We start from the raw sequence: 25,919 nt of genomic DNA, 5'->3' as shown, positions 1-25,919 counted from the left end.
CCGAGGTACGTAACACCTATTGCCGAGCCGGCATACTCGTTTCCGACTACTCTCCTCTCTCTCTCTCTATCTTTCTCTCTCAGTCCTCTCTCTTTCTCTCTTTCTTGTCGCTTACCAGACTCCAGATATCCACGTGGATCCTTTCGCGCGGGAACTCGCCTTCTTATACCTCTTATATCTCCTATACCTTTGCAAATCGAACGATCGTTAGGTGACGTTCTTTGTAACTTTCAACGACGTAGAAACGTGAGTGACTTTCGTTTTCTTCTCTTCCTACTTTCTTCATTTAAACCTAAAACACGATCGTATAATTTTCCTACCGATGGTACGAGTGATATACTACTGGTATTCTAGTCGCGTGGGCTGGTTCTATGTAAGTAAGTATAGTCATTTACAAAAGCAACTAATACCTTAGAGACCGAGGCAGAGAAAAAGAGAGAAGGAAAGAAAGAGAAAGAGAAAAAGAGATAAAGAAAGGGAGAGATATGTAATCAAAAGACTTTTCTTAGGGATCATTCTTATCTATCCTCTTAAATTATGAATGTAATCGGAAAACGGCGAACGCTGAAGAAAATTAAGAATAAAACGAGAAACGTCTGCTTTCTCGTTTTCGAGTTATCGGCCACCCTTAATGTCCCTTTAAAAAGGTATACTCGACGGACCACTCCAACGAAACAGCCACTTTTCCACGGGGGTGAATCGAAGCGGCATTCGTACAGTATTCGAGCCTACACCTTCGCGCCCTCTAATTACCCTATAGACACGGCGAACCCTCAATGAAAAGGGTCGTAAATTTCGGTCGCATTTGGGAAAGCAGGAGGAGGTGATCCAGCATGAAGGAGAGAGAGAAAGAGAATAAGCTTTGTATCTCTTAGCGGGTGGTAAGACTTTGAAATTATCTGCGGGTAAGAGAACGAAACTCGCTTATACATAAATATTTCCGTCTCGTTTTCGTTGACTGAGAATGAGAATCGATCTTACTAAAACCGACTTGATACATAAATCCGTACCTACGTTGATTGCTCGGAAATAACAAGAAAGATTTATATAAAAAGAAACAAAAAAAAAAACAAGAAAGAAGGAAAAAGAAACAATGACAAAAATTATTCACACATTTTTCTCGATATTAAACGAAAATCAAGAAGAAAGCTATTCCTTCGATTTAACGTTCTACAATATCTTCATCGAGATGTTCCCAGATAAGGTCTCGTAACGAGTGTTCGCGATTATGCTAACTCGAATGTTTATAAATGAAGCGGTCGCGATAATGTCGGTGGTGGTAATCGTTTAGTAAAAGCTCTACGAGAAGATATTTCGCTGGAGTATTTATTGCTAACGCGTCATTAGTACGGTTCCGGAGTGCAATCGTTCTCTCTCACTCTTTTACTCTCTCTTTCTCTCTCTCTCTCTCTCTCTCTCCCTCTCCCTCTCTCTCTAGTCTCGTTCTTTCGCCGTGCACGGATTATTAATGACTAATCGAGTCTCGCGCGCTCGATCTCGTTACCGTTTACATCGTTGCATTACCGACACACAAAACTAAACGATAAAAGCGACGATGTTGGCCGTCGGCATTCTGAGCCGTTCGATCGCCCAGCATCGAGGCATAATCGATCGTACATCATTCGCGACACGTTTAGAATACACATTTACATAGCTAGATACTCTCTATTCCAAACATCATAAATTATACGATAGACAGAGATTCTCGTAGCGATACTCGTCGCAAGAGATCGTTAGACTCGTAACGAAGCACGAATGAGAAAAGGAAACGTTAAGAGTGGTATCGTCTTTCGTTTAGCAAAAAACAAGACGAAATATTTTCGATTTGTTTCTCCGAAGTTATAAAGCGAATTTTCTTATTAGATTTCATTTTTGGATTCGAAAAAATGTATATCGTTCTTATCGCAAAAGTTTTCTTTCTTTTTTCCATTTCTTCTTTTTATCGCGCGTTGAGGAAAACGTCGTTTCTTGAACGATTATCTCGTCGAAATCGGGCGATAGATTTGAAAAATAATGTCGCTGCGAGTAAGTGCCATTCTCACGTATTTATACAGTATTAAACAATAGAAAGGGTAGACTAGTGTGATAAACTTTCCTTTTTCTTACGACGTCATAAAACATGATTATCATCTGTTTCTTTCTCACTCTCTTTCTTTCTCTCTTTCCTTCTTTTTCTCTTTCTCTCTTTCATTGTAGACAAGCCAGTGCTTTCCATGGTGGATACATTAATGCAGAACAGCACGCCGGTAGTCGGGAGGAAGGATGAATTGGAATCGTGCGGGCATCGCGATAAAGCAAAATTATTCATCGTAGATCGTGGTAACGAGTGACGGCGGTCATTGATGGCTCTATATTTGCTCTGGTACGAACTTTAATATATGACGAAATAATCCACAATCCTGTATCGATAAATTTCACTAGGCTCGCGTTCGAGTAGCCTATCGGCCTCATATACCTACCTATGTATCTACCTACCGCCGGCTGAGAAGAACCAACGAGCACTTGCCTCTCGCAGTGAGTCGTGCGAAATGAGTCAACGACTTTCGATTCGCGAGTACGCGAAACCTGTTTCTCGCGCGCGAGAAAGAAAGAAAGACGGAGAGAGAGAGAGAGAGAGAGAGAGAGAGAGAGAGAGAGAGAGAAAGAAAGTATATATACCTCGATCAATTGCTTTTTCTCATTCCTACGATCCCACCTACGATCGGCACATTCTTCGAGGGCGTTGCATCGGCCCTTTCAAAGTTGTTCCAAAGTGTACCTATGTATAAGAGAAAATTCATCCCTACCAACGCGACTTCTTCGCGAACTAACTAACTTCTGTTTCTTCTAGGTAACTATCTAGACCTCTTTATTCTTGCTAAAGAAAACAAAGAAGAGAAGAAAATTATATAAGAGGGGAGAAAACGTAAGGGTTGTATACATAAGTATACATCGCTTAACGTATCTAAAGTAAGTACGCCTTACCAAAAGCACATTTTCGATAGCTCCGGTAAATCTCGAGTAAGGTATGAAAACAGAATTCATTCAGTAGAATCCCGTTCTCCGAAGCTTGAATAAGCCCGTTTCCTACGTCACGCAGTCTCATAAAGTAATCCCTACACCTTTGTATGCATAAAGAGTGGTGGATCTTTCTGTGGTCGCGGAGAAAGATGAGGAAGAAGAAGAGGAAGAAGAAGAAAAAGAAAAAGAAAAAAGTAGGCGGACCTAAAACCGGACTGAGGAGATCGCGCGAGAAGAAGAGGGCCGAGACCAGAGATAGATAGACGAAGAAGAAGATATAGAAAGAGAGAGAGAGAGAGAGAGAGAGAGAGAGAGAGAGAAACTCCAGATCCAGCTGGCTCGTTGAAAAAGTCGCGATCGAAAAGTGAGACGGAGCTTCTCGAGAGCAACGTTGATTATATATCTACTAACGAATAGAAGAGTGCGAGTGAGAAAGAGAAAGAGAGAGAGAGAGAGAGAGAGAGAGAGAGAGAAAGAGAGTTCTACGTCAGAGAAGTCTCTCGACGTGAGAGTGGGACAAAGACATGGTTAGAAACAGCTGACTACCGGAATTCGGGGTTCCGGAGGGGTGAGTACCACGACGAGAAGGCACTTGAACCCCCGACTGAACCAGGCCCTTCTCTTTACCCCTACCCCCCTGCCCTCCCCTCCCCCCATTATACTCAGCGCACCCAACGATTTTACACGCACTTGACTCCATTCTACCTATCTACCGGACGTATATAACTTCCCATAGTTACACGACCTATTTCTTTTTTGTTTTTTTTTTTTTTCCCCTATACTCTACTTTCTTCCCTTTCTTTTTCTCAGACTTTTCGCGGGCAGAGCCAAGGGATACGATAAAGTTTCGTTTTACGAGAAGGCGTGTCAAAACGAATGCCCAGAATGCCCATCAATTTTTCTTCAGTCGTTTACTATATTTATCTATCGTGTTATCACGATTAATAAACAAACCCTCCGATATATTTTATCGATCTTAGTTACAAGCTATAAAATGCAATTGGAATTTATACTAGAACAATTTTTTTTCTTTTCAGATGAAGAAGCTAACGCCTATGTCTCGACGTTAGAAAGCTGCAGAGTTTGACCAATACGGATGTAACTCTAGCAAACTGGTCGAAACGTACTCTATCAGGGTAACGCGAGAACGTTGCTCGTCGTCGCTCGTTCGCGATATCGTTTGCGAACGACAGTCGAGTTATTTTTCGAACGACCTTCCCGGGAATAGGTATAAATTTGTTATCGTGACAGCGCACGGTGACGGACACGTCGTATTTCAATCGACGATGAACGAATGGAGCTGCCGAAAAATCTCGTCCCGTTTGGACGCGTATAGCGTCGTTTTGTTCCGGACGAGAACGGAAAGGATTCGTTTGTCGTTGACTGAGGTCAAAGGATGAACACCACGTGGTTACTCGTGGACAACGATAGGGACTTACCTGCTATAGCCATCCAGGGGTAGAAGGTATGATTGCTGGGTTGCTGATGGAGTTGCGTGGCGACCGGTTGGCTCGCGGACGAGTTCAGACTGCAGGTGTTCCAGGTGGAGGCAAGGGACCTCGAGGTGCCGTTGTTGCCGGGACTCGATGCCGGATCGCCGCCCACGAGGCCGCCGTAGGTACCGACCCTCGTGCCCTCGGGCGTACAGGCGGAAGGACGTACGACCGAATTGGTCTGACCGTTGGTAGCAGAGGTCGCCGACTGCCAAACGTCCTTGACGGCAGCCACGGCCATCGCCGCGGCATAACCATTCTGATGGGCCGATGTTTGGTCTTGTTGTTTGCAATCTTTGCTCGCGGTTGTCGAGTAAGATGAGGTCGTGTGTCCGGTTGCCTCGGGCGTCGTCGAGTAGAGCTTACAGGCCGTCGCGACGCTCGCGTCGTACGGCGAATCCTGAGGTGGTCTCGTGTTGCTACCACCTCCGGGATGTATACCCAATGTACCAGACGTGTGATGATGATGCTGACTGGAAGCGTACGGCGACATACCTAGCCCAAGAGGAAAGCTTCGATATGCCGCTGTTGCGGGATCGTGATGCTGACTCGCAGCACCGGTCTGATGATGATGGCTCCCGTAGAAGCCACCCGGGCTCTGCTCAAAGTACGAGTTCATTATCCCGGGTATTTTGAATCACTTGCACTTTAACACGGCCACTCGAGAGAATTGTCCTCTCCCAATACTTCTCTACTTCTCTTCCTGCTTTGCTTGCTACTTATAATGTAACCTTTTTTTCTTATGATCCAGATAACGATTCGATCAGAGAATTTCTCTCTCTCTCTCTCTCTCTCTCTCTCTCTCTTTCTCTGTCTTTCTGTCTCGTTCTCGTTCTCTCTCTCTATTTCTCTCTCTATCTTTTTATCGATAAAGATCGTTAACCAGCCCGGTGCGGCCGGTTTCGCGCCAAAAAGCGAGACGACGTCGGAACGACGTGAAACGAGAGAAGTAGCATTAAACCGCTTTTAGGGTCTCGTAAAAGTCATTGAGAAAAAGGAGAGGGGATAGATTCGTCGCGCGGGACGTCAGTAAGCCGTAGGCGGTAAACGACGCCGAACGATATTCATCGCGTCGGTCGAGGAGCCGAGCGGTTTCGCTAAACTCAACGTGTGCTTTCGGGCCACTTTTGGAAAGGATGATCGTTAAATGGTTACGATGTAATAAAATGGGGGGCAATAATATGAGGCTATAAAAGCCGGTGGCCAGTGGCCGTCTCTTTTTTTTTTCTTTCTCTTTATCTCTCTCTCTCTCTCTCTCTCTCTCTCTCTCTCTCTCTCTCTCTCTCTCTCTCTCTCTCTGTCTCTCTTTCTTTCTCTATCTCTTTACTTCTGTCAATGTCTTATTCTTTTCCTTTCTCTCTCTCTCTGTCAATTTCTGTCTGTCAGTCGTGACACCCGACGAAAGAAACGTCTTGGAGAGCAACGTCTCCCCTTTTATCAAACTATGCTAACAATTTTTCAATTCAACTACGGTAAGTTACAAGTCTCGATGATGTCCGCACACTACACTTGGCACTCGTCGTCGTAACGATGCGATTCGAAATCGAATGGATGCGAGGGAGAGACAAGAGGAACCGTGTGCGTTCGGTAGGTGTTTGAAAGTCGACGTAGTACGAGTACGTAGGAGAGCGTATCGTGTCGTAACGAAGCACGGTATGCCAGTGCGGTGGTCCACGGCACACTACCGCTTTTCTCGCGCCCCGTGTACCGCCACTCTGTACCGCCGCCGTCCATCTCTCGCTCGCTCGCTCGCTTGCTTGCTCGCCGCACCGCGCGCCTCGTTCCTACTCTCTGTCTCTCACTCACTCTCTTTCTCTCTCTCTCCTTTCTATCTGTCTCTGTCTCCCTCCCTCTCTCCCTCTCTCACTCGCTCTCTCTCACTCGTAAGCGCGCGCCGCCGCTGCGCTCTTCCTCTCCGGGGGTCCTGCGTGCCGCCGCGGCGACGAGGAGCGCACCAGTACAGCTCCTCCTCGTCTTTCGCGCGCGCCTTCCCTCCTCCTCCACCTCCTCCTCTTCCTCCTCCTCCACCACCACCACCATCACCACCACCACCACCTCCTCCTTCTCCTCCTCCTCGTCCTCATCCTCGTCCTCGTCCTCGTCCTCCTCCACCTCTTCATCCTCCTCCTCCTCCTGCTCTGGCACCGCCAGCTCTGCCGCCGATAACCGACTTCTCTCGCTCCCAGCAGCTACCCCCACTACTCCAACCCACGACCCCCTCCCTACACGCGCTACCACCCGCTACACTTGCTCTTTCCTACTCGCCATCCATCTCTCTCTCTCTCTCTCTCTCTCTCTCTTTGTCTCTCACTCTCCTCACTCTCCTCTCTCTCGCTCGCTCTTCTCCTCCTTCGCACTTGCAGCGCCCTCGAACGAGCGCTCGAGCAACTCCACGACGTGCCGCCGCCAGATTAAATTCGTAACTCGCTTCTTCTTTCCTAAAGGAAAGACACACACATCGAACGAAAGAGATACGATGAAAAATAAAAAAGAATGTACAATAAATATATATATATATATAAATGTGCGTAAGAGGACGAGATTACGCGGAACTACGGTAGCTAAGAAAATCGCGAGCTGTTGATAGAGATAGAGAGAGAGAGAGAGAGAGAGAGAGAGAAAGGAAGAGAGAAAAAGAATAAGAGTGGTGGGAGCTGCGGGATAACGGGGCGGCAGGGAAGGAGGTTATGCTTAAGGACCAATCAGAATTGAATTCGTCACGAGTGCCGCGTTGCCACCGCGCGAAACTACCTACGCCGTACGAAAGTAGTTCCGGCCTGTAACGACGCCTATCACCGGTTAGGTGCCGCCCTCTTTTACCCCCACCACTGACGCAAAGCCGACTAGTACCGAACGCACACACGAACGCACGATCGTATGGCTCTTGCCGAGAGTCCGAAGCCGCGCTTCGCGCGTGCTGCTCCACGTTTCTATCTTCTCTCTCTCTTTCTCTTTCTCTCTCTCTCACTCTTTCCCTTCCTTTCCCCTTTACATCCTTCTCTTTTCAACTAACGCTTCCCGTTCGTGGGATACGCTTACCGCCACCTCTGAGTATCGAAACGAACTAATACCAGCAGATTCATCTAGACGTCCAAACGACCAGCATCGATGGGCTCCTACCTTCCAGATTATCGGCATTGATGATACGACTTCTTACTTCTCGAATGGATCGTCCGATCAACGATCGGAATATAGAATAAAAAGACGACATTAGAGGTGGAGGGGGTGGAAGGCCGAATAAGAAAAAGGCACGTTATGATTCCAGCTACCAACCGGTCGGTAGTCCACCGATCGGTAGAAATGGCCGGGAATGTTATCGTAAACGCCTTTTACGAGGCATTTCGGTGCTTTACGAACCAATTAGACAACGGCCGCACAATTAAAACGTCGTAAAAGGTCGGGCATCGCTCGGGCCGAGATCCGTGGGGTGCTCCGTAGCCGGCGCACGTGCCGCGTCAGTATCAAGTGTGTTTATTGGGATGTAAATGTCGCTGGATTATCGCCCCCACGGTTCGCACCTCGTAAATTATTCGGTAACGAGCCGAGTAATGCCCATCATAAGCCGCTCTCCGAGACCAGCCGAGGCTATTTTCTCGCACTCTCGGTAGGCTTTTGCCTCTCGCATAGCCATTACGAATGTTTAGGGTCTATCATCCACCTGTCCTCGTGATTGCTGCTTGGTACATGGCTCCTCTTGTCTTCTTTTCTTGCACTTATGTATATATTATAAAATTTAATAGATTCTAATAGCTGTAGTCAAGTTTCTTGATCGTTTGCTATGGGACGATCCAGAGAGATGGCCTCTAGAAGAAATCGGTCTACAAGATCGCGATGAGCTTCGAGATAAGGTTCACGAGGTCGTCGAGGTTCTGCATGGTTTGTTGATCTCTCCAATGAAGAGGCACCATGCGTTCGCCGCTTTTGTCGAGCTCCGACAGGTGGCAGGCCGTTTGCTTGAAAATCATGAAGGCAATAAACTCGAGTTTTACGACCACTTGAACAGAATCGTAAAAGTCAGGGCCTTTGAGCCTCGCAGCTATGGTAGGGCGCGCGTGTCCGTTATGGTGGGGGCGTGAAGCCGTGCCTCCTCGAAGAGGGAGAAAGCCAGGGTGCCGGAGCCGGTGCCGGTGCCGGTGCCGGTGCCGGTGCCGGTGCCGTTGCGGTACTCTATGGGTAGCCAAAATGGGCCTAAATGCCTCTTTTAAAGCGCCATCGAAGATAACCGGCCGACCACTAAAGGGGTTTACTTAATGCCGAGACCGCATTCTCACAGAACCGGACAACGCGGTGCGGTGGGGTGCGATGAGCTTGAAAATGGATTTTGCTCTTTCGTCGTTCGCTCGACGAATTCCTGATGACGATGACGACGATTATGAGACCGGAACCAATCGAAAATTCGACATTGCCAAACAACTTTTATAATCGAATAAGATTGTGTAATTAAGTCGTAAAAGAGTGGGCTTGGAGGGAGGGGCAGGACTTAAGAACATTTACGTGAAAAAGAAGGAGAGTAAGAAAGTCACGAATATCTTTGCAAGAGTACGATGGCGAAGAAGAACGCTCGATGGACGTTCTTTTCCCTCGAGGGCTCTCGAATAAAACTATGAGGAAGCTCTTCGAAAGGTTTTCACGAGGGGAGGAAGGGTGGTTTGAAATTAAAGGGCGTAGCTATAGTAACGACTGACGAGAAGAAGAAGAAGAAGTAGAAGTAGAAGAAGAAGAAGAAGAAGAAGAAAAGGGAGGAGAGAAAGAAGAGGAATAAGAGGAGACGAAAGCGAAAAAGAGGTTATTGCACTCTTTCTTTCTCTCTCTTTCTTTCCCTCTCTCTCTCTCTCTCTCTCTCTCTCTCGTCGAGAAAATCTGCACTCTCGCTAAACCAGCGTCCATTCTTCATCGGTCCGCTTCGTCGGCTTTGGCTTCGGCTCTTCTCGGAGTCGGTTCAATGTACCGCTCGGACTCTCATTTTGGTTGTTCTCTTTCTCTCTCTCTCTCCCTCTTTTTCTTTCTCTCTCTTGTCCTCTTTCATCTCTTCTCGATTCTTCGTATCTCTTTTTTCCCCTTTTCCCTTTCCCCCTTCGAGTTCTTTTCTCCTCCCAAGGGAGATCAGGGATGAATATTCGATCATGAAACTGCCCCGGAATTTTAGATAAGCACGATTCTCCTCCATCGTTACTCGTTCGCGCGCACGCAGCTGCCTACCTTGAAGCTCTTCAGGGGATCAACCTGTGATATACATATACTTCGGGTACTTGGACAAGAATGGCGTGCCTGTCTGGGCGGTTCCAATGCGACCGATCCACACTTTATATTTTTTTGAAAAGTATACCTTTATCGATGATCCCCTTCCTCTCTTTCTATCTCCCTTTTTCTCTTCCATTACATCCGTCGAGATTCTTTTCTTTTCTTTTTTGAATCGATTTTGATGTTTTTGATTTAGATGAAAAACAGTCGAAAAATGAACGAAGGATCGTGTTTTATTCAGACTCGAATAATCTACCATTGCTCGGATCTTGGCTCGAATTTCGAATTATAACTAGTATCTAATTCGAGTACTAATAATATACTACATAATAAGTACTATAATCAGGATAGTAAATATCTCCTAGTTGATATCCATTTGAAATCATTTACTGTTTTTACGCCGATATTTCATAGGTATATAGCTCTTCTTGTCTATCATCGTCATCAGATATTGGTTCATTAGATATTATTAACTATAATTTATTTCTACTACATCTCTTTACGAATAAAATATTTAGAATAATTATCTTTTTTTACCATCATCAACACTATTTATTATGATTATTTATTACATTTTTAGAATATTAATGTTTGAACGAATATCCTTTAAGACTATTATTAATATTGCTACCGATAAGACATATTATTACGTAAAATATTGTATAAAAACGATTCTTAGATGTATTAATTTATCTTATCGATTAACGCTTACCTTATTTTCAATAATAACTAGATACAATTTATTCTCTTTTTTATTTTCTGTTATTACTAGGTGCCAATGAATTTGTCACTTTTTATTTCTACGTACGTGATAAACAACTTCATTCCGATAATACAGATTGCAATCAAGACTTTGTACATGCGACTCAAGAAAAAACACGGGTTATAAAATAATTAACATTCATTATAGTATTTTTTGCTGCTTTTAAAAATGCTACGTCAAAGTAGGAATATTGTTCGTTCGATTACGATAAAAAGGAAGAGAACGATCGTTCTATAAACTTATTTTCAAGGTAATACGTTTATCCGGACATCGATTACACTTAAATAAACACGTGATACAATAATATTATTTATTAGATTTTTTGAGATCATCTTCTTTATACTTAATAGATATTTTTAAAATCAACTTTCTATAAGGAAAAACTTCGAAATCATATCAAAACGAAACTTTTTTAAAATGTTAGACATAATCACATTTGCGGAAACATTTGATATATCTATTGTAAATTACATAATATTTCAGATGTAATTAAATCTTAAAAAAACAAAAAAGAGCAAAAAAAGATCGTTCTATCGATCCTCAAGGATTGCAACGAGAGGTGCAACGCAAGGACAAGAAGATGTCCTCTTTGCCATCTGGCGGTCACGTGCTGCATCACCTGGCTGCAAAATGACGCTTGCAGCTCCCTACCATTCTCGCAGTCGATAGCTTTGCAACATCCTTAGAGAAAAGAGCGTTAATATTATCGTTGATGATATCCCCAATGATATAACTCTTCCACGCGTATATCTTTCGATTTGTCAACAAATTTAGGAATTATTTGGACCGATGTCTTCCTTTTAAGGACGAAAGGAAACGATGCTATCGATGTCCACAATTTTTTTGAAAGGATGCAGCTGTGTTCATAAATCGAAAGGAATATGAACATATAATTAAACAGAAATATATGGAGGAACAAAACCATAATAACATAATAAATTGATATTCGCCACTCGTAAATTTTCACGATTCGAACGATTATATAAAGATCGGATAAAAAAACATGATAATGGAAAATATATAAGAGGATTAAGAAAAGGAAGATTAACATCTAAGGAACTTAAAAAGAAATAATATCGAACTCGAGACACATCTTGGTTGTATTTATGCGCAATTGCCGATCACTTCGTTCAAGTGTAAGTTTAAAACTCATTAAACATTGACAGTGACCTACCTTACCGGTCGAGTGACTCGTCCGGCGGTCTATCTGGTTTGTCGCTACTTAAAGGGTAGTTCACACGAAAAACAGTCGATGTTGCAGCTGCTGTCGTAGACAAAAAACAAGAAATGCATTTCTGGAAGGCTTGAAAATTGTCTGCGAGAACGAGATCGTAATTGTAATTGATTCTTGTAAAAGTAAAAGTCTACTCGGTAATCAATCGAAACTACTGATCGCTATTGGACGTTGGTATTGTTAATTGAATAAGTGTTCTCTTCTTTTTTTTCTTTTTTCAATTTATTATATTTTCTACTTAATTTATTAATTTATAATACAAAGGTAAAGTATGTAAATAAAACGATATCAAAGACGATAAATGAAGATTTATCAACCTTCTTTGAAAGTAAGAACTTTAACCAACATTTATAATACTTTGAATAGAACGAATACGTACAAGCGAGATTCTGACAAGCGAGTGTATTAGTAACGTAGATACGACAATAAAGCAACCGCCTATTCAGTAATCAATACACAATGCGAGACATAGAGACCGATAGGAAAAAGAGAGAGAGAGAAAAAGGAAGAGAGGGGATGATAGAGAGACAGAGGAGCAGAGAGAGAGAGAGAGAGAGAGAGAGGAGAATGCAGTTTCGTGACGACAATGGGGAATAATAACAGCCGGTTAGGAGTAACTGAGAGAGCGGCCGGATGAGTGAGTGGTAGTTTACATGTAAACAAACAAGTATCAATGCGTCCAAATTGAAACATAAAACGAAATGAATGAGCCCATAAACACTTAAAGCTAATGGTAAGGTGTGGGTAAGCTATCGCTCGAGGATTCTCGTTGATGCGAACGCTGCAAGAGAATGCGCTACCCATTCGTTTGTATCTAAGTACCGCACGATTTCCACGCGTCTAAAAGTTTTCTTATACATAGACAGCCACGATTTTAGCCATCTTTTATTTTTTAATTTTCTTAATTTTTTCTTTTTTTTTTTTTTTTAGTTCGACTTACCTCGATTTTAAGTCGTCCATGATGATCTTCCGCGTGATTTGATTCTCGGATCAATTATCCTCTTCGAAAAGCAATCGTTCAATCTGAAAAGACAAAAGTATCCCTCAAAAGTAAATTTTGATAATACCCTCATATGCCATAATTAAATGAAATTAAATCAAAGAGCACGCAATTCCTATTTACTTTGTAGAAATGATACGTCAATGTTTGACGTATTGGATTTCGAATAACGAACGATTGATTCCAAGTCATACAATGATTTTCTGTTTAACGAATACACTGATCGTCTTTGTGGCTTGGCTATTGCGACATTAAGATTTCAAGAGGGAGTCCCAGCAGACGAGCGTGCTAACGGTGCCATATTTGTTCCTCCTTGGCGTGTCATAGCGACCTCTTATGGTGGACGACCGATTAACTTGTTTTTTTTCTCGCAATGCTTTAGACAAAAAAAAGAAAGACTTGGATTCTCGAAGAATAGGTGATAGTGCCTGAATGGGAGCATTGAAAGAAGTCTGTTAATTGATGCTTGGCGACGATCGTGAGTGCTTTCGAAAGAAAAAAAAATAATAAAATAAAAATAAAATAAAATAAAATAAAATAAAATAAAAAGAAAGAAAAAAAGGAAAATACGTAACTCTGCATCGAGCGATACAGAAAGTTTATTCGTTTATTTGTACGATTATCTTCGTCGTGAAATGTTTTCAATCCTTCATATACGCGTCTAATTGTTATAATATCTTTTTATATTATTATTTTTTCGATGACGAAAACGTAAACGAAAAATATTCGTTAGTCGGAATATAATTTTATTCGATCATCGACCGAATTGACCTTCTTCTTCTTCTTCTTCTTCTCCTCCTCTTCGATTTTTTTATTTTTTCCCTTCTGACGGAAGTCTCTCTCGAGTTTATTTGAATGAAACACGCGAGGTTTACCGTCACGAAAGCCGAAGTGCGCGCGCGAACAATGGTATCGAATAACGATCGATGCACGTTTTGTACCTTTTCCCCGGTCCAGTCGCTCTTACTTTTCTTTTGATCTCCGCGTCGGCCATGTTCTTTCTCTTTCTCTCTCCCTCCTTTCCTTCCCTTACCTTCCCTATCTCTATCCGTTAGACTTGTCGATTTATGCGTATTATACATGGCGAACGTTTGAATTGCAAATATGTACCTACCTACTCCGTAACGCAGCGCGAATTCTAAGTCATGCGGAAATGCAATAGGTATTGTTGTTACTACGAGAACGAGATCCTTCGGCGTTGGTTCAACGACAGTAGTATTAACGATTCTATGTACTTCTTAATATACTTTGGTGTATCCAACGAAACGTTAGTTATACTTGGGAACTAAAAAATAACATTTCACTTTGATATATATCATTTTAATTTATCAAGTAATCTAGGTAATCTTAAGAAATTGATTTATTATTTTTACGCTCGACTTGACATAACACACTCTAACGATCTTATCTCACATCGGATACATACATAGTATTCCTTAAAAGTTGTTAAATCAAACAAAATAACAAGTTTTCACTTCAAGAAAAATACATAATTAACAACGTATAATAACTATGATTTTTCTTTGAAATTCAATTCTATTACATGTATATTTATATACCGATTAAAATGTAATAAAACTATACAACAAAGTTATATCCGTTTTTAATCGATAACACAGGTACTTACCTACCAATACCTAATTCATTCTCGTGAACATTTTCTATAGTGAAAAACAAGAACCTCTACTCTTCGATGGTACGCAGGTAAGTAGGTACACGGTGAATGTGAAAACGCGATTCCCTCTCGACACGATCATTTATTACCTTTACACAAAGAAAGAAAACGTATAAGGAAAGATAGCGAAGAAACGGTGGTCGGTATCCATTGTGGCAGAAAAATAACCGAGATCCATGCTATCGATCGTATCGCTCTGGCCGCACAATTATACGCGTCCCCACGCGAGCATCGCAATTATGCCATTCGTATTAAAGAAGAAGAGCATCAGCTGCAAAGCGACGGCCTATAGGGTGAATCTCTCTTTCTCTCTCTCTCTCTTTTCTCATTCCTTTCTTTCTCTACAAAAGAAAGAGAAACTTTCGCCCTTTCCCTTAGTTTGAAGCAGAGGAGTGTCTCGGAGCCCTTCGAAAGACAATAAACGAACGAGCACCGAAAAAGGGGGAATCACCAGCGAGAAGGAACTTATGGCTGACGGTTCCTTAATACAATGGAAAGAATGAAAAATAACTTTATTAGAAAACGGCCGCATCGAATTTGGGTCACTGTCTCTCTCTCTCTCTCTCTCTCTTTCTATCTGTATACTTCTATCTCTCTCTTACTTACTTAAGGAATCATGCCCTTCTATGGAGTCCTGATCTCTTTTGGAACGGTTGCTCGAAGGGATAGAAGATCGAGGGAGGCTGAAAAATAAGAAGGGCCGAAGGGAGTATCGGAGAAGAAAGGGGAGTGACTTCTCTTTGTGTGAGCCATGATATTCCTTTGAAACGACCCCGCCCCTTCTCTTCGAGTATTCCAAGACCATCTTGCTCAACCTGCCCCTCTTTACCGTCCTCGTCTCTCAAGGTCGTCCCTCGAAAAAACTACTTTCCTTCCTGATTTCAATTTAATCGTCATCGGAACCCCTTCTCGAAAACTGACCACTAACCGTCCCTAATCATAATTTTTTCACTCGTATATTCACTTTCATTTCAAGTATTAAATTTCAATGGTTGCTTAGGCTTAGATATTACTTTACCTACTGTGGAAGTTAGAACGTAAAGAAAATGGCTACTCGGTGTTATGGAGTTCGATGATCGGAACAAGCTTTTATATTTGCAAAGGCGCACGAATATATTTTTATTCGATTTGTTTTTTTCGAAATTTAATGAATTCTTTTCAATCTGATCAATTGAAATCTTTCTTTATTAAGGCCAGACAAAAATGAAGTAGATACGGAAAAAGTTACTATTATTATAAATGGAACAAGATGTCTAGCGAGACACGAGACGTAAGACCGCAAATAATTAATTACAGGTGTGAAATTTCATTCATTTCGATCGTGCATTCTTTGCCGTAATAGCTCAAGACAGCGTTGCAATGAACGTTCAACGAACAAGTCGGAATGCCAAGAAACTCGCGAAGCTGCTCCTGTTTCTCTTTATGCGGCATTTTCCAATCTAGTCTCGACATAAGAAAATACGTCGGGCGAATAATCTTAAGAACGAATGAAATTTAAGATGATATTCCTTAATCACGATCATTTAGATATCAAAATTTTTGGATAAACGTTTCCTAATAGAAACTTTTCCAAAAAAGTTTACGTAATCTTTCGCAAAAGAAAACAAAAAAAAAAAAAGAAAAAAGAAATCGATATCTATGGACAACGCTTCGTTTGTAATTCTTTGAAGTGATATTAATCCCCTATTTCCTTTCGGTTTCTCAAAAGATGGGAGGGGTTATCTCCACGCGGAAATATCTAATCACCCGGGAGACGTTTGCGTACCTAACAACGGCAATCGCCATTATCACTTGGATTCATTAAATATAATTTTTTTCTTTTTGTTGTTGTTATTATTATTATTATTATTATTATTATTATTATTATTATTATTATTATTATTATTATTATTATTGTTGTTGTTGTTATCGACGGTGATGATGGAGTTAAATAGTTAACAAACAAAAAAGAAGAAAATTTAATAACAAAATTATTAAGAAAAAAATATTTTGTTATTTACGCGTTGATGAAAAGAATGCAAATACTTAGGTACAGGTATAGATAAGTACTTATTATTATTTTCGTTTGAAAAATAAAATTACAATGCTTTCTCGTGTTCGTTTCCTTTTAAGTTAAAACGAACGACTCGAACACTCGGTTTTACATCTTTCTTCTTACGAAGAGCTTGATTTGATAAATAAACAAAGTGAAATATTTACGATTTCGAGATGCTACACGAAGGGAACATTTTCGTGAATATCGATACTCGACGAAGAAAGAATATTTGCAGAAGGTATCCGAAAAGAGCGTCTATCGGGCGAAATAATGTAAACTGTATCCATAGAATGCCCGATGAACCTGTGCTTACCCACTGCCTTCCCCATGGATACCCATGAGATATTTATCTCCGGGACATAAGAAGCACGCTTGCCTTTTAAACATATGGCGTTCGCCTTATATACGCTCTCTCGCAAATAAAACTTTCTTTTTTTCGCTTTTTGCCGCGACCATTCACTCACGGGGAGGGAATTCAAAGGAACGAATGCGCGGTCCATTGAATCCAGAACGAATCTATGAAATACCTTGCGTATTCGTTCACTCGTGTTCGATGCTTTACGAAAAAAAAAGAAAAAAAAAACAAAAAGAAAGAAACATACAGAAAAGGGAAGAAAGTACTTAAATCACGACTCGAATAAAGAAACTTCGTAATTAATAAAAGAGCCATTTCGATACGGCCATTAAAAGATGATATTATGATCGCCGAAAATTCTACTTCTGTTTGTCCTCTTATTGGAAAGTTTTAATAGTGAAAGAAAAAAAAAAAGCAAAAAAGCAAACAAAAACGAGGAAGAAAAGAAACAAAAAACAAAAGGAAAAGAAAAAAGAATAACTAAGAGACAATGTTCGCCGGTGGGATTTTAACGGGGAATAAAGCCGGCACTTGTGCGTAATTAAAAAGTACGCTAACGGTAAAAATCTGTGGCTCTCAGAGACAGGATTTAAAGGAGGAATATAAGAGGGCTAAAAGAGGAGAGCTTGAGACGACGGGATACGGCAAGTTAGGAGAAACGAGGCGACGTGGAAGAACGTATACAAGCGAAGGCAAGAGAGCAAGAGAGCAAAAGAGAGAGAAAGAGAGAGAGAGAGAGAGAGAGAAAGGGAGAGACAGAGAGAAGTGGGTGATGAATAATGGATGGTACGACGTGGCTATCTCGTGCCTGGTATAGCCTGTAGGACTCGCCCGTAATGGTCCGTAAATTGCTGAACCGCAGGGACAATGAAATCGCCGTGCTTGCCTCTGTAAATGCTCCGTTATTACGCATTTCTCTATCCTTATGATTACGTCAAGGACCATCCGCAATCCTTGTAGAAGCGGCCTTGATTAGAAGCGTTACTTTGACCTTTTCCCAAGTTCTCTAAGAATGAAGAAAGAACCATCGACCAATTCTATCGTTATACGATATTAATTATATGTTTTTTAGTATAGTAATAATTATAATAATAACGATATTCTAATTCTAATAATTATTATTATTATTACTATTATCATTGCTATTATTATTACTATTATTATTATTATTATTATTATTATTATTATTATTATAAAAGAGAAGATCCGATCTGTTTCCCACGTAAGCGATAAGGTGCTTTACGAGTACGTCCTGACATCGAACACGAGATTCCACTTGAAAAGTTTTTTTTTCTCAACGATCGCCACACCAGTAGGCGATTATCATTTTTCTTAAATTCATTGCTAGTAGCATATTGATGCTGGTGGGATAGAATTACGGTGTAAAAGCGTTGGTCCGATGTATGGTAAGCGAACGATGAAGAAACTTTATTCGCGATAGCGATCGCTATGATATTTAATGGACGAAATATACACGACTCTAATTTTTATCCAACGTTTTAAGCTAGTCCTAATTATTCAGTGTTTTTGTCGTATTATATTAATTAGATCGAGCCATATTGCAGAGTCGAATAGGGTAATTACGGACTATCGTGAAAGATTGTCGAATTAGATTTAGAAAAATACTGGCCGGCTCATTGGCGGAAGTCAATGATCTTCTCTTTGAAAAATCTTTTAACGATATAACGCGCTCAAACATAATTCATCCTGCCATCTCGTACCCTGCTGAACGAGTACGCATCGTTTCTTACTGCTATAAGCTATAACTAAAGGCGACTTTTAACTTACGACCATCTTATCTCCAATCATTTATATGGGCAACCATGAAACTTCATGCTGTCAAGGATTTACCTGTTTTTTCTTTTTCTTTTACTTTTTTTTTTTTTTATTTTGACGGAAGTGCGAAGCATTCGCGCGAGCGAAAATGTGAAATTTCAAATTATCGAAGTTCTATGCGAGCTTCATCGATCGTGATCATGATTTTTCGATGGAATAAATAATACGTGATAACGATGAAATAATATCTTAATCCGTGAAAAAAATTATTCGATTAGAAAGTCATTGTAAACGTAATGAATGATAATTAATACAATTTTTATATGCATAATTTACATAACATTTTGTTATTTTTAATATTTATATAACACGTCCGAGCAATAAAAATTCCTCCTTTGCATGTATCGCATTCGCAAAATAAACGTTAATACATACAACGACTTTGGTTCCGAATGAATATTTATGAATCGTTGTTATTGCATTTAGAAGTTTCTGGAATCCTTAATATTGACACAGTTTGGTTAGAACATAGGAACGACTTTCGGTTAATTAAAATAACAGCGACGGTCCGTAGAGATGGATGAATTTCATGGATGGAAATTTTAATATCTAGTCACTTATGTTAGTTAGGAAGAACCAAGATGAGATTCTTCGACTATAACCATCGACTTCGATGATCATTAAAGTGAATGCAAGCAGGTGGGTTGCGCTACGCAAACAAACGAGAGTACTGCGTTGTTTGAACAAAACCACGTCAGGTGGTACGCTCGTCTCAATTTCCCTAATCCTATGCAAAATAGGCTTAGAGTTTCTCTCTGCTCTGCGGTCACCGAAATTGTCGCAGCAACCATTGTGCCACTCTACGGGAGTTCGTTCGACGTCGTCAAACGATCATTACTTTCCCGAGCCGTCGAAACTACCCTTCGAAGTTCCTTCATTCACAGATTTTCCCTTTCGTCATTTCCATCTTATTCTCTTCGTTCTACGTGTATAATAAAAAAAAAAAAAAACAAACAAACAAACAAAAAAGAAAAATATTTTATTTACCCAACAACGACATTAAGGTTTATAATTATATAAATTTTCTTTATACAACAATTAATTTAATTCTAATTGATAACTCTACAAATTTGTCATTATCTTTCAGATAATTCTAAATTCTACTGTAATCAACAAAATTTTAGTCGATCAAATTAAAGTTATTTTTATTATATTCTTTGAAACATTGATTGCGACATATATAATTACCGTTTAATGGATAATCAAATTTTTCGAATTATGCAGAATTGTCGACAAGGGTAGAAAAATTAGAATCACCGTGCTTGAACGATGCAATTATTCTGCGATCGTTGATGTTCTACCTACCTACTTAATGCGATGCTATGGCGTGTGCATTAATGACATCGTATACGATAACCCTAGGCGCTAACAAGTTCAGACCGATGTCAGGACGTTTTAGATTAGGGAGATAGGTATATACTTATACGTGCTCGAGGTGCGTCTCTATGAACCGTGCTAAATGCACAAATATATTTCTCTCTGAAAGATGCACCAAATGACTATGTCTCGTTGTCAACAATCGTTTTTAATATGGATGACAGAACGACAGGAAAGCTTATCCATTTTGTAAAATCACACCGTACGCGAAACCTATATTTACCGGATTTTATTATTGCCACGTAAATTTTATCGTTGAAAATCAAATGACTATTTGCATGGATTGATCAATGATACGCTTCTTACGGGTCTAACGTAATTATAACTTACGTTAATGTCAACATATTTTTTCTTTCGATATCTAAATTTAATTAATTAGAAATAAATTTCTTTTCGAATAAATTCTTTCTTCCTATTTAACTAGATTTATGAAATTATATAGTTATCGATGAGAAAAATAAAGAACCGAAGTAGATATAAATCATTGGAAATTACTATGGGAAACAATTATAAGTGACGTTAAGTATCGAGGGAATCTTACTCTAATTATGCCAGATATAATTAGACATAGAGAAAATTACGCGGCATCATCGAAGCTTTCGTATTGTCTTCTTACTGCGACGCCTACAATGATTGTTGCTTCTCCGATAAGATTACCTAAATCAATTGAAATGCAACGTGTCAAACGGGGCAATAACACTTTGCAGTTGTTGCATGCCAGACATGATAACGCTCGCTAGGCTATATCAACAACGAGGAACGCACGAATGCGTGTCAACGATGCTTGATTTACGAGGAGATGCATTGTTAACTTTTAACCCACAAACGTGTTATGCATTGTCTCGGCATGACGATTCAATTTTCTCGTATTTCTTAAGAACCTAATCCAAAAAGAATAAATTTGAGTAAACATGAAAATAATAATTCTTGATTTTTCAAAGATAATTAAAATAGAAGGATACAACCTACTTGATATATCTTTTATAAAACCATCAGAGTTAAGCATGAATCTTACGATTATCAAAACGCACTATCATAAAGACAATAGAAAGGGTAGAGTTAGATAGGATCACGGAACAGAAGCAGATTACTGAGTTAGACAAAAGCTTATAGAACAAGGTGGTCCCATAGGCTCAAAGGGTCGCACCAGTTATGGCCGTACCAACGAGATTGTTCTCTAATAATAACCACCTTATCGATTGATTTATATTTTCTTTACATAATAATAAAAAAAAAGTATTTAGATAGTGGTAGGTGTGTATATATATATATACATATCATAGAACAAAATGAGAAGGAACTAACGAGACGTTGAGCAATGAATGATGTCTAACTCGAGTAGTAACTTTTATGAACGCGGTGAACGAGTTATGAAAAAGTCATCGTAAGTAAAAAAAGATAAAGAAAAAAAAAAACAGAAAAAGAAAAAAGGAATGAAAAGGGAAGAAAATAGAAAAAAAAGAAAGAAAAACAGACAAAATCGATTCGGTCGGTCGTATGGTCTCGCTCATCGTGAGACACGGACATCCTAGATCTAATGCACAGCGTGCCTCCGTACCTATCTCGTGCCAGGTTTTGTAATATGAAATATAGTTACGGATAGACAATGCCGCTCAGATAGGATCGCGCAACAGAAGTCGTGCATTATTGAGTTAGACTAATGCTTCTAGATATCCCCCTTCGCGTGGGCCGAGACGACGAAGTAGCGCGGCCCGTGTGGTGCAAGAGTGGCAACGTGGGCCGGCGAGCTTTTCATCAAGTGGGTTCATCGGGGCCAAGAAGAGACTCGGGAATGTGTGTGCTCGATCTAAAGAAACGCCGAGAGACTGACTCTGCGCGCTGGACCAAAGCGAGAGAAAGAGGCAAAGAGAAAGAAAGAAAGAAAGAGAAAGAAAGAGAGAGAGAGAGAGAGAGAGAGAGAGAAACGACCGAGTAGTAGTACGCGAGAGAAGGCAATAACGTGCTTCTCCCCACCTCTTCTCCTTCTTCGCCATTCCGCCGCTCCTTCTCCACCTTCTTCCGTCCCTTTTTCTCCTTTTCGTCCCCTTAGGTCCCTCCTTCTTGGGACAAGTCCTTTTCTGTCTTCGACCATTTCCTTTTCTTCTGTGTGTGCTTTCATCGTTTATCGTTTCTTCTTCCCTCTATCCTTCTCGAATGGCCTCAAACGATACCTTTTCCCTATCCTTTCCTTTTTTTTCTTCTTTCTCTCTTTTTCTCTCTCTTACTCCTTCTCTCTCTCTCTTTCTCTAATCGCTAGTTTCCCTCGTTCCAACGATTTTCCTTACGAACCACGAAATTTCTATTCTCTCCTTCTCTCTAGTTTTTCACTCTGCGAGTGTACTTTCCTTGAGGACGCATCATAGATTCTTTCTTTCTCTCTTTCTCTTTCTTATGTCTCTCGGACTTTCTTCCCCTCTCTCTCTCTCTCTCTCTCTCTCTTTCTTTCTCATGCTTGAAATTCCTCTTCCTCTCTTCCCCCCTTTTTGCTCTTTTTGTTCTGATCTCGAAGGCTGCCCTTGTCTCAGCCCCCCCTTTAGTGTATTCATCTCACGATGTCTTTTCTCCAACCTGCTGCTCGGTTCGTGTATGGAAGAAGAAGACTCGCCGAAGGAACAGCAACAACAATGACGGCGCGTCGGCGGCCCTGAAATCTTCCCTTCTTTCTCTCTCTCTCTCTCTCTCTCTCTCTCTCTTTTTCTCTCAATCCTTTCTTCTACCGCGTTTCTTCGCTGGCCGTGTGTCTCCGCTGATTAATATCCAGATTCACCGCAGGAGATAGTTCTTGCTCGGATGAAGCAATTCCGGCCGGTTTTTCTGACGATATCTCGCGAGGCGGAGTCGACTCACCTCCTTGTGAACGTAGAATACCTCGAGATAGTCGACTACTCGTACCCATCACAGTTACCCACCGACTTCCTTCCATCCTACCACTTTTGCTTACCCTTGTCGAAAGCCAAACCATGTAGGTTGAGGCGGTACGATATCGGCCGATTACTCGAACCTTCCCGACGCGAAAACAAATTTCGCGTTTCGCTGTGGAACTCTCTTTTGTCGTTTCGCGTTCCTCTGATGATAGAAAACAAGAAAAAAAGAAAAGAAAAAGAAATGAAGAGAGAGAGAGAGAGAGAGAGAGAGAGAGAGAGAGAGAGAGAGAAAGAGAGAGAGAAAGATAGAAAGACAAAGATGAGATTTATCTCATACGGTCTCAAGAACGATATACGTTTCTACGTATCTGGAAGATTGTGAGAAAAAGCTGATATTCCGATATCGTTGGTAACTTCGCCGTTTTCAACCGATGAGTTTATCTCGGATCGGCGAAAGTTTATTGCGCTTAGTCGACGTTGCTACTACTTGCGTACAAATATGGTACGGGGTAGGAGAGAAGGGAGTATGAAGGAGAGAAAACGTTTATCTGATATATAACACGTCTATAAGTCGCTCGGAGATGGGAGACTTCGTGAAACTCGAGCCGAAGTACTCTCAGCTTTATAGGTTTGCTGCTCCGGTAAGGGGATATGTCTCGTAGTTAGGTAAATGCGATGCTATCGAAACTCGCGACGATAAAAATAAATGTACGAATCGACGAACGTATGTAAGTACCTCCTAGCTATGTAAGCATTTCGTATTTTTGCAACAACGCAACTTACTCAACGTTAATTTATTTCTTTTATCCAAGAGAAAAAGCTTTCTTTCTTTCGAGGTGAATGACCATTTTGAAATACACATATAGAGATGTATAACAATGAGAAGACAGTTAAAAATACAATCTAAAGAATCCGCATGAATATTTTGTTGAATTCGTTTCGCGAAATAGATTATTATTTGACTCGCATTTAGATAAACAGAACTTTTTGTTCTATACCTACCAATAAGGACATTCAGAATCTCGTTGCTATAGATAAATAAATACTTACTTACGCGAGATCAAAATGTACCTATTTATTTTAAATGCACTGCTATTTACATAAATATAATGTTCCATTCAACTTTTACCTTAGAATACATTCGATAAATTCATGATTTTGCAGTGATCTTTTCTTTTCGACGATAGAATCAGTCAGGTAAGCGACTTAGCAGGCGCGCACACGCGCTTAGATTGTTTATAAACATGATACATAGATATCTACATTCGCTCATCCGATATGTTTTTAATCGTTCGAATAATCGACGTCAAAGAGAATTGGTAAGACGGAAGGACGTAAAGGACACAACAAAATACTACGCGATACGCAACGATATTATTATTTCTATACGCAGTTAATAAGACAGAGGACGAAAAAGTCAAAAGAAAAGAAAGATGATCCGTTGGAAAAGTGGAGATATGAGAGAGAGAAATACCTGACCGATGGCGTCAGCGAAGGATAGTAGAGTCGGTTGCTAGGGTTGCAGCGCCTCGTGTACCGTGGTGCATCACGCGATCAAGATGGCCGCCGTCGTGGCGACCTGGGCGTGGTCGGCGCGCTTCGCGTGTCCTCGCGTTTCTCCTGGTCCACGAAGTCGTTCTCGGAGGAAGCCGACGACGAGAGCGGAGTTCACTCGCGGGAAAGTTCACTGTCTCGTGCTTCGCACTTCCACATCGTGCTTCCGTGGCCCTCGTCAAGAGTTTCGGTGAGCGCGATGCGCACGCCGCGCTCGCGCGTCGGCCATCTTGGATTCTCCTTCCTTCCATCCCTGCTGCCGTGCCTCGGTCCATCGTGTCGACGTACCTCGTTTCTCCCTCCCTCCTTTTCACTCTGTCTCTCTCTCTCTCTCTCTGTACCCCCACCCTTCTTCTTGAAAAGCCCCTTCGCTAAACCATCGCCCATCTCCTACTGTCTATTTGTTCTCTCTCTCTCTCTCTCTCTCTCTCTCTTTCCTTTTCGTTCTCTCGTACATATACATAAACACAGACCACACAACCATGCTCCTTGTTTCATCTCTTTCTCTCTCTCTTTCTCTCTCTTACTCTTTCTTTCCACACGCGACGTATCGTACGTCTTCTCGCGTGACTCTCGAACTAGAAACCTTTCGTGCCGAACCGCTTTACCAAAGTTCAACGAGCTTTTTGGATGCGAGAGAAATTACCGAGTCGCTCGTTTTTATCATACGATATCCAATCTAATTTCTTTCTCTTTCTCTCTCCCATTCTCTCTTTCTCTTTCTCTTTCTCTCTCTTTTTCTTTTTTATCGAAATCATAGTCTGTCTTCATACAGCGAGTGTATAATAATTACGCATAGAAACTTTGATAGTGATTAAAACTCGTTATAAAATGATGATGTTTATTCTTTCCTTTCAAAACGATTACTAAATCAGCGATAACATTGATTAAATTCTTTCTATCTCAGATAATCGAAGTTGCTCGAATAAGCGAGCACTTTACGATTCGAAAAACTAAAAGTCGTCGGTTTTTCCGATGAAATCAAAACACTCGATTCTACCCTTACGATGGTCTTTCTCCTTATCCCCCACTATGCTTCCCTTCCTTTCCCTTCTGTATCGAAGATCGAATCAGGGTGCGGATCGTGCGACAAAGTACGAGCGGACGCGTTTTCAATGCACGATCGACGACGTGCACGTTTCCGCGCATTCTCGTCGCCGTAAAGCAACGTCGATGATTTAGAAATACGAATGCATCGTAGGAGAGCAGAAAGAGAAGTTAAGTTTGGGAGAGTCAAAAGTGGGAAGAGGAGGCTACTGACTGGGTGGTTTAAAAATATTCGGCGTAAACGCGAAGCTGTGTAAAGTTGCGTGTGGATGGTTTTGGACGAGGAGCGAGCTGGTCTTTCAACGAGTGAGAGAGAAAGAGAGAGAGAGAAAGAGAGAGAGAGAGAGAGAGAGAAAGAAAGACAGAGAAAGTGAGAAAGGAGGAGAAAAAGAGAAAGAGACGTGTGTGTGAGAAAAAGAGAAGGAGTGAGAACGAGGAATCACGT

General features: G+C 41.1%; 2 protein-coding genes across 4 annotated transcripts in view; both read right to left on the bottom strand.

Annotated features, from left to right (window-relative positions):
- The window catches only part of LOC127063329 (homeotic protein ultrabithorax), a 124,580-nt gene extending 117,601 nt beyond the window's left edge, over window positions 1–6,979 (bottom strand). For both annotated transcript variants that reach the window (XM_050992968.1, XM_050992969.1), the window contains exon 1: window positions 4,440–6,979. In XM_050992968.1, the coding sequence (XP_050848925.1) occupies window positions 4,440–5,112 (673 nt within the window). In that variant the 5' untranslated portion in view covers window positions 5,113–6,979. The remainder of the gene's footprint in view (window positions 1–4,439) is intronic.
- A 4,033-nt stretch (window positions 6,980–11,012) lies between these two features.
- Window positions 11,013–25,919, bottom strand: part of LOC127063331 (uncharacterized) — a 283,945-nt gene continuing 269,038 nt past the window's right edge. Inside the window, exons 1-3 of one of the 2 annotated variants that reach the window (XR_007781312.1) lie at window positions 24,348–24,781; window positions 12,672–12,754; window positions 11,013–11,178 (exon numbers count right to left, since the gene is read on the bottom strand). Coding sequence is in view for 1 of the 2 variants with exons in the window: in XM_050992972.1 (XP_050848929.1) it covers window positions 12,679–12,754 (76 nt within the window). In the remaining variant the exon portion in view is untranslated. Of the gene's footprint in view, window positions 12,349–12,671; window positions 12,755–24,347; window positions 24,782–25,919 lie in introns of those variants that run through there. The other variant, XM_050992972.1, reaches the window with a different exon arrangement.

This window comes from Vespula vulgaris, chromosome 4 (genome assembly GCF_905475345.1).
Source record: "Vespula vulgaris chromosome 4, iyVesVulg1.1, whole genome shotgun sequence".
NCBI classification, from domain to species: domain Eukaryota; kingdom Metazoa; phylum Arthropoda; class Insecta; order Hymenoptera; family Vespidae; genus Vespula; species Vespula vulgaris.
Note: the sequence above shows the minus strand (reverse complement) of the source record. Positions and strands in the feature narration are given on the sequence as shown.